The sequence below is a fragment of the Bos javanicus genome, chromosome X (assembly GCF_032452875.1).
Source record: "Bos javanicus breed banteng chromosome X, ARS-OSU_banteng_1.0, whole genome shotgun sequence".
NCBI lineage: Eukaryota > Metazoa > Chordata > Mammalia > Artiodactyla > Bovidae > Bos > Bos javanicus.
In genome coordinates this window covers 113399696-113412884 of record NC_083897.1, presented here as the reverse complement: position 1 = coordinate 113412884, position 13189 = coordinate 113399696, and the positions used below count along the sequence as shown (strand labels likewise).

At 40.1% G+C, this 13189-nt stretch overlaps 1 protein-coding gene across 10 annotated transcripts in view; it reads right to left on the bottom strand.

Annotated features, from left to right (window-relative positions):
* Positions 1-13189, bottom strand: part of DMD (dystrophin) — a 2228404-nt gene that overhangs the window by 1244437 nt on the left and 970778 nt on the right. For all 10 annotated transcript variants that reach the window (XM_061410475.1, XM_061410469.1, XM_061410467.1 and 7 more), the window contains one exon: positions 4528-4700. In XM_061410475.1, coding sequence (XP_061266459.1) covers positions 4528-4700 — 173 coding nt within the window. The remainder of the gene's footprint in view (positions 1-4527; positions 4701-13189) is intronic.

Genomic DNA, 13189 nt, shown 5'->3' with positions numbered 1-13189 from the left:
CAATAAAAAGGCTAAAATAACAAAAGCTTGAGAGGATGTGGAAAAAAGGGAAACCTCCTACACTGCTGGTGGGAATGTACATTGGTACAGCCACTATGGAGAATAGTATGGAGGTTCCTTATAAAGCTAAAAATATAATTACCATATGATCCAGAAATCCCACTCCTAGGCATATATCCAGAAAAAAGCTCTAATTCAAAAGATGCACACATCTGAATGCTCACAGAAACACCCTTTACAGTAGCCAAGACATGGAAACAACCTAAATGTCCATCAACAGATGAGTGGATAAAGAAGGTGTGGTCCATATACACAATGGAATACTACTCATCTGTCAAAAGGAATGAAATAATATCATTTGCAGAACATGGCTGGACCTAGAGATTGGCATATCAAGTGAAATAAGTTATACAGAGAAAGACAAATATATGATATTACTTAAATCTGGAATCTAAAATATGACATAAATAACCTTACTTACAAAGCAGAAACAGACTCACAGACATAGAAAACAAACTTATGGTTACCAAAGGGGAAAGAGGGTCAGGGGAGGATAAATTAGGAGTTCGGGATTAGGAGATACAAACTACTACATATAAAACAGATAAACAACAAGGTCAGAATGTATAGCGCAGAGAAATATATTCGACATACTCTAGTAAACCATTATGGAAAGAAATATGAAAAATAATACATATATATGCATATATATATATCTTAATTACTTTGCCGTACATCAGAAATTAGCACAACATTGTAAATCAACTCTACATAATTTGAAAAAAGAACATATAGATTCTAATTGATAAGGATTTAAGAATCTACCATTATATGGGCTTGGTGGGAGATAAATTCCTGACTACCACTACCACTCCAAAAAATGGAGCCCAAACTGCAGCTATTTATATTTCTTAATCCTAATTAGAACCTAGTTTTATGACTGATGCAACTTATTACAAAAGTTGGCAATTTATGGCCCTCCAGCAAAATTTGACCTACTGCCTGTCTTTATAAATAAAGTTTTATTAGAATAAACCATGCCCATTTGTATATGCATTGTCTAGGGTTTCTTTCACCCTTCAACAGAAGAGTTGAGTAGTTACAACAGAGATCACATGATCTGCACACACTAAAATATTCACTAATTGGACCTTCAGAGGAAAAAAAATAAACAACTTCTTTATCTGGCAATTCTGTAAGAAAATGTAATTCTAAAATTAGTGACACAAAAATAAATAATTTTGATACTTTTGGGAAGTGAGAGTTGCAACTGCTATAGAGGGGCAATGGTACCTCTGGTGTACTAGTGGCCCATGGCTCTGACAAGTTTATAATTCAGATTTGTCTTGTAGCTTGATGCTTGGTGTGTTTCTGGGTGCATATATCAGTCTTCCTTGACAATTTCTGCCCATATTTACACCCGGATCCTAGGCCTTTCCATCGATTCCATGAGTTACCTGATATTCTTCTAATTATATAATTCTACCTAAGGTAATCGGAGTCTCTTTCTGTTAGTTGTAACTCAGAATCTTGAATGGTCCATTGACCTTGCTTTATTCCTGACTGGGAGTAAGATGTTCCTTTTCTACTCCCCAGGGATCTTGTTCTCGCCCTCCAGCATTGCTTGTATCTATCAACCTGTAATTTATTGGCTGTTTGTCCATTTTCTCTCTAGCACTGGGAGGTTCTTCAAATCAGGGACTGAATTTAAATCAGCTCTCTATGGTCCTCAGGAAAATGTGAAAGCATATAAGAAAGAATTAACAGGCATGAAGACTATCAGAGCCAGGAGACCATTATTTATAACATCAAAATTGCCGAGCTTGACTGAGTCATTATGTAGAAGCAACACACTAAATACTCGACATACACTGTATCATTTAATCCTCATAACAACTCTATGATTTAGTAAATATTTTTGTCCCATTTTATAGATAGGGGAATTGTGGAGCATAAAGGTTAGGGAACTTGCTCAAGGACACAGAGCCAGTCAGCAACAAAGCCAGGATATTAAAGCAAGTTGAACTCTAGGGTCTGTACTCACACACAATAACTTAAAACAGTTTTACCCAAGACTAGACTACAGTCACATGAAATTTAGCAGCTCCTGACCAATTCCTAGGGAAGTCTAATTAGAGTAAAATGAGGATACTTTTCCAGCATCTGGATAAGTAAGGAGTGGGTCTACTGGGGTTAGTGACACTCCATCACTTGCCAGATGTAGGAAAGAGCCCACCCAGATCTGTGGTGAGAATTCAGCTTACTCTCTCTATAGAATGGTGTTTGAGGATCTGCTTCTTTCCAAGTTTATGGTTGAAGGTGAACTGAAAGGTAAAGAGCTGCATGACTGTCAGAAGGAAATACCTAGCTCAGTGACAAAAGATGACTGACAGTGGGGTGGGGGGATAGTCTCAGAAAGCAGAAAGTCTCACCTCAGTCTTCCTGTAAGACTGGTCAGTGTCTATAGAAGCACGTAGCCACTGCCTACCCAAGAACCCTGAAAGTTCTTAGAGGATAGTGTTGGTGGCCTGGATAGCTGGAAGAAAACCCTGAGAGAAGACAATAGAGACACACACATTCCCAATGTGGAATGAGCACCCCAAAAGAGAGTGACGAAACTGACCTCATTGAATAACTTGCAGAAGTTCATTTTGACTTAGTATGGGATACTGAGAGGTATACCATGATGGAATGAGAAATTTGTCTTTTGCTGTATATATGCAGGACTGCTGAGTTTCTTTCCCTTTATCAAGAATGGCTATGGATACCCTGGAACCAGCTGTTTTCCAGTAAGTTGAGATAAAACTATTAGACAGTCCAGGGGAAAATATTCTCAGGCTTCCTGGTGGGGGATTCAGTTCAGATACACTGAACATCCACTTCATGCTCAGTACTATCTTAGTCCTGAACATATCACATAAAATAAAGCATATCTCTGTCTTTCAGGAGCTTGTGCAGGAGACATAAAAGTAAAAAAAGATATTGCTCTATAGTAAATTCTAGGAAAGGTGACTTTGGAGCAGGGGCATCCCAGGTGGTACTGGTGGTAAAGAACCTGCCTGTCAATGCAGGAGATGTAAGAGACATGGGTTCGATTCCTGGGTTGGGAAGATCCCCTGGAGGAGGGCATGGCAACCCACTCCAGTATTCCTGCCTGGGAAATCCCATGGACAGACGCATCTGGCAGGCTTTAGTCCATGGGGTTGTAAAGAGCTGGACACAACTGAAGTGATTTAGCACGCAGCACCAACTCTATATGTAGCCGCTGAGTCTGGCAACATTTGCAAATATATAAATTGTATGCTGATATTATGTTACATTGATGTTAAAATGGTATCTAAGTTTCTAAGATCAACTAATATTTTCAGGATTTTAAGAAGGAAATAACATTTGACATGAGGCTTGAAGACAGGTAGGGCAGAGGGGGCAGAAGACATTTGAAAATCTTTAAATCAAGTTAATATTGCTAGAGCAGAATTCATAGGAGTTGTAGGCAGGCAGGAATTGATACACAGTGAGGTTGACATGAGCAGGGATCATGTGAAAGCCTTTTGTTCCAAATTAATGAATCTAGACTTTATTCTAACAGGAATGAGGTGAGAGCACTTAAGTTCTCACACTTCAGAAAAACAATTCTGGATGAAAGATGAGTGGGAGCAAAGAAGGCATGATCATTGGAAACACTGAGATTTATGCTAGAAGTATTGATTTAGGAGTCTAATGTAGTAAATTAAGAACAAAAAACGAAGTAAAGACATCAAGAAATGGACAGATATGAGAGATACTAAAGAGGTTCCTTGTAATTATTAAAAATGATTTTATTTCCCCCAATAATAATGAAGAATACTGTCTTGAAACAACTCTTTGAAGGAAACTGCTTTAAGCCATTACAATTTTATTATGTTTCACCTAAAATTGGAAGAGGAAACAGCACCTTCTTGTGGTCTGAGGCTAAGAAATATATGTGAATTTTAAAAATTTGGTCAACAATTAGATATTGTAATTAAGAAAGCATGAAAAATTAATAATTTTAAATCAAATTCCTTGAGACAAAATAGTATGGAGACATAAAATGTAAAAGATCACCTTCAAAACAGAAACAACACATGAAAGTCAACTTTGTGTTGCTAGCTTATATTTCCAATATATTAATGTAAGTATATCAAACTATTATAAATCTATAGGATACAGAGTTGACCAAAAGTATATAAATTATACTGCACAATTATTTAAACCATCTCAACTCAATGACTAAATTGGTTTTGGCATGACCTGAAATTTTTGAGGATATTATAGTGTTCCAACATGATGCTAACTTTGGTTCTGAAAAATTTGTTGAATTCAGCTCATTAGTTTCAACTATATCACCATTTGTTCTGATTCCACTTACCTTTTTCCAGTGATAGTGATACATCTCCCTCTCTTCTTCCCTATCTCTTTTTTCATGAAGAGCATGGACATGAACTCTAGAATTCCTGGGAGATAGGTATAATCATTTCCTTTTAGTAAAAGGAAACTGGTACCTACCCTTGTCGGTCCTTGTACATTTTGTTCACTCTTTCCCATTGGAAGTCGAGCCTGGAGAGAGCTTCCTGTAACCTTGCCTTTTCTGGGGGTGTGGTGCTTTGCAATGCTGCCGCCTTCTTATTGTGAATAACATCAATCCGACCTGAGATTTGTTGCAGGTTGTCTTTTATATTCTGCAATATTGAAATTGTAAAGCAAGTCAGAAATAATTCAGTTGTCTATGGAAAGAGAAGAAAGGAAATGTACCAACACCCAGAGTAACAGTCTTGCATTTTTCATTTTCTGACTTTTAAAAGTCATTAGCCTTGAAGCCCACTGATTTCAATGTGCCCAATTTGAATGGGTAATTCAGTCTTCATCTTGATACTGGCAATCACTCCCTCTTTCTTAAAACTCTATCTTTGGCTTCTGTAACCTGAATTCTTCTGTTTTTTCTTCCACCTTCTTGTCTACAGCTTCTCAGTTTCCTTTACAGAATCTTTCTCCTCTTACTAATCTCTTAATATTGGAGTGCTCTAGCATAGATCTTTCCTGATCTATATATATTACCTCCTATTTGGTCACATGACTTTAAATAATCTCTATATTGCAATGCTCAAAATTCTCCAAGCTAGGCCTCAAATAGTACGTGAACCAAGAACTCTCAGATGTTCAAGATGGATTTAGAACAGTCAGAGGAACCAGAGATCAAACTGCCAACATCCATTGGATCATAGAAAAATCAAGAGGATTCCAGAAAAACATCTACTTCTGCTTCATTGACTACACTAAAGCCTTTGACTGCATGGATCCTGACAAACTGTGGAAAATTCTTAAAGAGACTGGAATATCAGACCACTTTATCTGACTCCTACAAACCTGTATGCAGGTCAAAAAGGCAATAGTTAGAACCAGACATGGAACAACAGATTAGTTCCAAATTAGGAAAGGGGTATTTCAAGGCTGTATAGTGTCACCCTGTTATTTAAGTTATATGCAGAATACATCATGCAAGATGCTGGGCTGGATGAAGCACCAGCTGGAATCAAGATGGCCAGGAGAAATATCAATAACCTCAGATATGCAGATAAAACCACCCTTATGGCAGAAAGCGAAGAGGAACTAAAGAGCCTCTTGATGCTGGCTTAAAAGTCAGCATTTGAAAAAGTAACACTATGGCATCCGGTCTCATCAGTTCAGTTCAGGTTAGTTCAGTTGCTCAGTCGTGTCTGACTGTCTGTGACCCCATGAACCGCAGCATGCCAGGCCTCCCTGTCCATCAACAAATCCCAGAGTCCACCCAAACCCATGTCCATCCAGTCGGTGATGCCATCCAACCATCTCATCCTCTGTCTTCCCCTTCTCCTCCTGCCCTCAATCTTTCCCAGCATCAAGGTCTTTTCCAATGAGTCAGCTCTTCACATCAGGTGGCCAAAGTATTGGAGTTTCAGCTTCAGCATCAGTCCCTCCAATGAACACCCAGGACTGATCTCCTTTAGGATGGACTGGTTGGATCTCCTTGCAGTTCAAGGGACTCTCAAGAGTCTTCTCCAACACCACAGTTCAAAAGCATCAATTCTTCACTGCTCAGCTTTCTTTATGGTCCAACTCTCACATCCATACATGACTACTGGAAAAACCATAGCCTTGACTAGATGGACCTTTGTTGGCAAAGTAATGTCTCTGCTTTTTAATATGCTGTCTAGGTTGGTCATAATTTTCCTTTGGTCCCATCACTTCATGGCAAATAGATGGGGAAACAATGGAAACAGTGACAAACTTTATTTTCTTGGACTTCAAAATCACTACAGACGGTGACTGCATCCATGAAATTAAGGGGTGGGATGGGGAAGAAGATGGGAGGGAGGTTCAAAAGGGAGGTGATATATGTATACCTGATTCTTGTTGAGGTTTGATAGAAAACAACTAAATTCTGTAAAGCAATTATCCTTCAATAAAAAAAAAATTAATTAAATTTTAAAAAGACCCCTGCTGCTTTGAAGGAAAGCTATGGCAAACCTAGACAGCATACTAAAAAGCAGACACATTACTTTGCCGAAAAAGGTCTGTATAGTCAAAGCTATGGTTTTTCCAGTAGTTATGTATGGATGTGAGAGTTGGAGCATTAATAAGGCTGAGCACTGAAGAATTGATATTTTTGAACTGTGGTGTTGGAGAAGACTCTTGAGAGTCCCTTAGACTACAAGGACATCAAACCAGTCAGTCCTAAATGAAATCAACCCTGAATCTTCATTGGAAGGACTGATGCTGAAGCTGAACCTCCAATCCTTGGGCCACCTGATGTGAAGAACTGACTCATTAGAAATGACCCTGATCCTGGGAAAGATTGAATGCAGGAGGAGAAGGGGACAATAGAGGATGAAATGGTCGGATGGCATCCCCGACGCAATGGACAGGAGTTTAAACAAGCTCTGGGAGATGGTGATGGACAGGGAAACCTGGCATGCTGCAGTCCATGGGGTTGCAAAGAGTTGGACGTGACTGAGTGACTGAACAGTAAATATGACAATGACTTTCCAACTTATATCTCCAGCCATGACCTCAACTCTGAAATCCATACTCATACTTCCAACAACTTTCTTGACACTTGGATGTCTCAGGAGCATCTCAAACTTTACATAGCCCCAACCACATTCTGAACAGCATCCCCTTATCCTTTTCTTCCCATTATTTTCCTCATTTCAGTAAACGACATATCAATTAACAGTTATTCAGGTTGACAACCTTGGAATCCTCCTTGATCCTTCTTTTTTAACCTCTATATTCATATTACTGGATGATCCTATAGACTCTACTTCCAAGAACATGTCCAGAATTTGACCTCTTCTCATCATCTCCCTTGTTTTAACTGATATAAGCTACCCTTGTCTCTCACCTGGATTATTTCAATTCCTACCTAAATGACCCTCCTGCTTGTTACCTTGACCCTCTCCCATCAATCCTCCACACAACAGCCAAAGAAATTTGTATGAAACACAAATCAAATCATATTACTTCACTTCTCAAATGCTCCTTATCAAATTTAGTGTTTGCCCACGAGGCACAACTTGTGGGACGTTGGTTCCCTGAAAAGGGATTAAACTTGGGCCCCAGCAGTGCAAGTACCGAGTCCTAGGCACTGGACCAGGGAAGACCCAAACCCAGAATCTTCATCAGGGCCTACAAAGTTCTGCACAACTTGGTTGTATGCTGCCTGCCATTCCAATCTTACTTTTTCCTTAGTCTCCTCCAAAAAGTGAAAGTTGCTCAGACTCTTTGTGACAGCATGAACTATACAGTCCATGGGATTCTCCAGGCCAGAATACTGGAGTGGGTAGTCTTTCCCTTCTCCAGGGGATCTTCCCAACCCAGGGATCAAACCCAATCTCACGCATTGCAGGCGGATTCTTTACCAGCTGAGCCACCAGGGAAGCCCTCCTCCAAGTGCACACCATTTCAGCCTCATTTGCCTCTTTGCGTTCCTCGAACATGCTGAATGTACTCTCGCTTTGAGGTTTCTGCATTTGCTGTTCTTTCTGCCAAAAATAATTCTTCCCTCCAAGAAACTTAAATGACTGCTTTCCTTACTTCTTTCTCATATCAGAAGAGCCTTCTCTACCTTTCCATTTTAAGTAGCAGCCCTGAGTGCTCTCTTTTCCTTGTTTGTTCATTTTCCTTCATGGCCTTTATGACTAATATGAGATTGCCTATCTACTAGTTTCTCTGTATCACTAGACTAGACCCTATGAGTGCAGGGTTTCCAGAGCTCAGACACATGCCTGGTACACTGTATGTACCCAGTGCATTTGTGTTGAATAAGTTAAAGTATCACAAAAATCAACTCCATAATTTTTTAAACATAGATTGTATTTAAGGGGGCAAAAAACACAGTGTCATTATATAATAATTAAAAAAATATATAACAGTGTTCAAAAAAATGCCAAAATCTTCCATATTTGTCTAGACTTGCAAGTATGAATTTGGTTATTTTGCTTACCTGAATTGTCAAAGACAAGTCAATTGAGTAAACATTTACTGAGTTCTTCTATGTATAAGGATCAATACTTGTTTTGAGTAAGTTTTGAATTGGTCTTATTGAGGTGGTAAGGAAGGGTGTGGTTTGGAAAACTGAAGGAAACAGTTATAGTGTAGAAATCCCAGCTAAATGTTCAGAAATTATTTGATGAGTGATCTAAATGGTACCAAATTTTTTTTCAAAGTTCAGAAAAGGAATGAATCATATATGTGGTCACAAGCCATGGAAAGGGCTCATAAAGGAAGTAGGATTTGGGGTAGATATTCATAGCTGAGTAGCTAAAGTGGGAAGGATGTCATACTTAGCAGCTAATACACATGCAAAGACAGGAAACGTGAGCAGTCATATCTGATTTTTCAGAAACGTATAGGATCAGGGAAGATGGGTCCGGAAATAGCAGCTGGAGATGATTAACAATGTGTTTTAAAAATACTGCATGTAATTCAGTAGACAGTGGGGAACCGTCTCATACATACACAGACACATACATGAATTTCAAATACATACAAAAGCAGAAAAGAAAAAAAAAGAAAACAGTACAAATAGCCCCCATGAATCTATCAGCCACTGCCAACACTTATAAAACCATAGACGACCCAGAGGGATGGTGTGGGGAGGGAGGAGGGAGGAGGGTTCAGGATGGGGAACACATGTATGCCTGTGGCGGATTCATTTTGATATTTGGCAAAACTAATACAATTATGTAAAGTTTAAAAATAAAATAAAATTTAAAAGAAAAAAAAAAAAACATAGACAACACTGTTTCACTGTATACGTCCACTCATTCACGTCCTCAACTGTATTATTTTGAACAAATTGATATAATATTTTATACCCCTATCCAAAAAGTCTTCAGCATGTTTCCGATATACATGAATTCTTTTCAAGGAAAGCACACACAGCACTGTATTCTACATCTCAAAACTTCAAATATTATTAATGTAATAAAAAATCTAGTTGGCCTTCATATTTGAGTTGAATTGCGAAAGTGGTTTAGGAAGGAAACTTGGCAGAAGTCAGTGACTGTGTATTGAGTAAAGAGGAAGAACGACTCTAGCTCCCAGGTTCCTGTCCTGAGCATCTGAATGAATACTGGTATCTGAGTAAAAGGACTGCAGATGGATGAACAGGTTCTGTGTGTACATGCTTGTGTGTGTATGTGTGTGTTTGTGTGTGTGTATGATGACAATGAAAAGCCTTTGGGTCACCAGACTATAGGTATTCAATAGGCAGCTGGCATCAGATTTTGAGAAGGGGAAATGAGATGAAAAATACAGTTGGGTCATATATCTTCTCCCATCTCCACATGTTCTAGGCTTTCTGAGCAAAGAACACTGGTATCTGGGTTAAAGGACCATTGAACAGCAAATATACCTTGGAGCTGAGATTAGTGTATTATTCCAGGGAAACCCAGAAGCTTCCTTGGATTCCTTTGCCAACATTCCAACTTACCTTCTGAGGATAACAGACAGAGACCTGCCCCCCTCTCTGGAGAGGAGAGCAAAGGTCTCTCCCTGTTTCTCTATCTTCATCCCCTCTCTCCCTTCTGACACCCAGGTCCCTCCATGCCTCTCTTTCTGTCTTTATCAGATATGCCGACTCCCTTATATAAGCTCTGATGTTTCTGATACTGAGTTTTGTCTCTTGTACTGTAACCCATAGATGCACAGGTAAACATCTGGCTCTCACCTCACGTCTCATGGGGATTTGGGGCATGAGGATGAGTGCTAAGATGCTCTTGAGTAATCACTTGTGTGTTCTCTGATCCAGAGATCATATGCTTTCTGTCAGGATAAATAAATAAAGTAGACCCTTGAATAACATGAGGGTTAATCCATGTATAATTTATAGTTGGCCCTCAATATCCATGGTTGCTCGGCATCTGTGGATTTGTCCAGTGACAGATTGTATAGTTCTGTAGTAGTCTTGCCTAGAAAATCCATGGATGGAAGAGTCTGGTAGGCTGTAGTCCATGGGGTCGCTAAGAGTCGGACACGACTGAGTGACTTCACTTTCACTTTTTATTTTCATGCATTGGAGAAGGAAATGGCAACCCACTCCAGTGTTCTTGCCTGGAGAATCGCAGGGATGGTGGAGCCTGGTGGGCTGCCGTCTCTGGGGTTGCACAGAGTCAGACATGACTGAAGCGACTTAGCAGCAGCAGCAGCAGTAGTCAAATCGAAAGTGTTGGCTGCTCAGTTGTGTCTGACTCTTTGCGACTGCAAGAACTGTAGCCCGCCAGACTCCTCTGTCCCTGGAATTTTTCAGGCAAGAATACTGGAGTGGGCAGTCATTCCCTTCTCCAGGGGATCTTCCTGACCCAGGGATGAAACCTGGGTCTCCTGCATTGCAGGCAGATTTGTCTACTGTCTGAGCCACCAGGGAAGCTCAGCTCTATAGAATTTTCTATGGAAAACATAAAAAGGCTATTTTCTGTGTTGGCATGCCTTCCTTTCCCTCATATGGTAATCCTTGGTCTCTCAGATAAATATCCTGAACACAGAGTTAAATTGACCTGCTTAACAACAACAACAACAAAACCCAGGCTGTTCAAGAGTCAACTGTATAAACATAAAAACTGACCAAGTATCAGTAAAATAAATATGTTGGCCAACTCTCAGGCAAAATTGGGGAGGATCTCAGCCATGTCTGAAATGGAGACGAGGCTAGACAGGGAATGCTTGTTGCTGAGCCTGCACCTTCCCAGTCAGACTGGTGGAGTTTGCTTCAGAGTCTGCCTTCACGACTGCGGTGCATGAGGACTTGCCTTGGGGGAAGATGAATCTACAGAAGCTGGTGAGGATATAGATAATGTCATTTGTAAGGGGAAAGTCAGTGCTTACCTTGACACCCTAAGGAAAACAGTTGTGTTGTCAGTTCTTCTAGTCCTCTAGACATGATGGTTATGGGTGGTGTGAATGAATTTCAGAGACAGCGGGGGTGGGGAAGAGGGCGAGACTATTTATACAATTCCCCGGTGTTGTCTTCAAGTCCATGAATACCTTGTGATTAGAAGGTTTCAAGTTTTTTGTTGTTGTTGTTAAGCAAGTTAATTTAATTCTGTGGTCAGGATATTTATCTGAGAGACCAAGGATTACCATATGAGGGAAAGGAAGGCATGCCAACACAGAAAATAGTCTGTGACATTACTCTTCTGGAGAAAATGCAGGATATAACTGTTCTGCCTGTGTTACATACAGAATGGCTAGTCAGTGGAATAGAGTAGGTATTGTTTAATTGTAGGAGAGATGGCAAAACTGCTCAGAAATGTTTGTTAGAGTAAAAGTGTGAAATTTTGCCTAAGGATGAACCTTTGTGGAAAGCAGACGTAAAGGGTGGAGATGAATATGTCCAAAGAGCAGATCTCATCAGACCTTGGAGAAGAACCAGAAGAGTAATGTATATATTTTCAAATCAAAGGAAGAATGAACATCAGGAGAGATGGAGGGAGCTGCCAACAAGTCAAATGCATCTAGAAACAGGAGTAAAAGGTCAACTGTGGGTATGTGTGAGGTGATTGGTGATCTTATCAAGAGCAATCTCAGCATCTTGAAAGTGTGGAAATGTAACTCTGGACAGAGAAGACTGTGTTCCAATGTCACCCTCTTTCACTACAAATTGAAAATAACCTAGTATGATGCTACAGTTTGTTTTATTTCACATAAGACACTTCTTTACGGAGGAAAAGTTTAATAAAATGAAAACAGATACTATAACAAAAATGTTTAAAAGACAGGATGGATCTTGGATATGTTATCAATGCCTTAGAGGTCACTGCACTCAAGAAAGCCTCTTACATTCTTTCTTTCTTTTATTCACCTGGTGAAATTTCACTCTGAGCCTAGAGTCTTGGGTGGAATATTTAGGGCTACCCAACTAGGAACTAAAAAGCCTCTTGATGAAAGTGAAAGAGGAGAGTGAAAAAGTTGGCTTAAAGCTCAACATTCAGAAAACGAAGATCATGGCATCCGGTCCCATCACTTCATGGGAAATAGATGGGGAAACAGTGGAAACAGTGTCAGACTTTATTTTTGGGGGCTCAAAAATCACTGCAGATGGTGATTGCAGCCATGAAATCAAAAGACACTTACTCCTTGGAAGGAAAGTTATGACCAACCTAGATAGCATATTGAAAAGCAGAGACATTACTTTGCCAACAAAGGTCCGTCTAGTCAAGGCTATGGTTTTTCCTGTGGTCATGTATGGATGTGAGAGTTGGACTGTGAAGAAGGCTGAGCACCAAAGAATTGATGCTTTTGAGCTGTAGTGTTGGAGAAGACTCTTGAGAGTCCCTTGGACTGCAAGGAGATCTAACCAGTCCATTCTGAAGGAGATCAGCCTTGGGATTTCTTTGGAAGGAATGATGCTAAAGCTGAAACTCCAGTACTTTGGGTACCTCATGCAAAGAGTTGACTCATTGGAGAAGACTCTGATGCTGGGAGGGATTGGGGGCAGGAGGAGAAGGGGACGACAGAGGATGAGATGGCTGGATGGCATCACTGACTCGATGGACGTGAGTCTGAGTGAACTCCGGGAATTGGTGATGGACAGGGAGGCCTGGCGTGCTGTGATTCATGGGGTCGCAAAGAGTCGGACATGACTGAGCGACTGAAATGAACTGAACTGAACTAGCTGGATTGGGGCTTC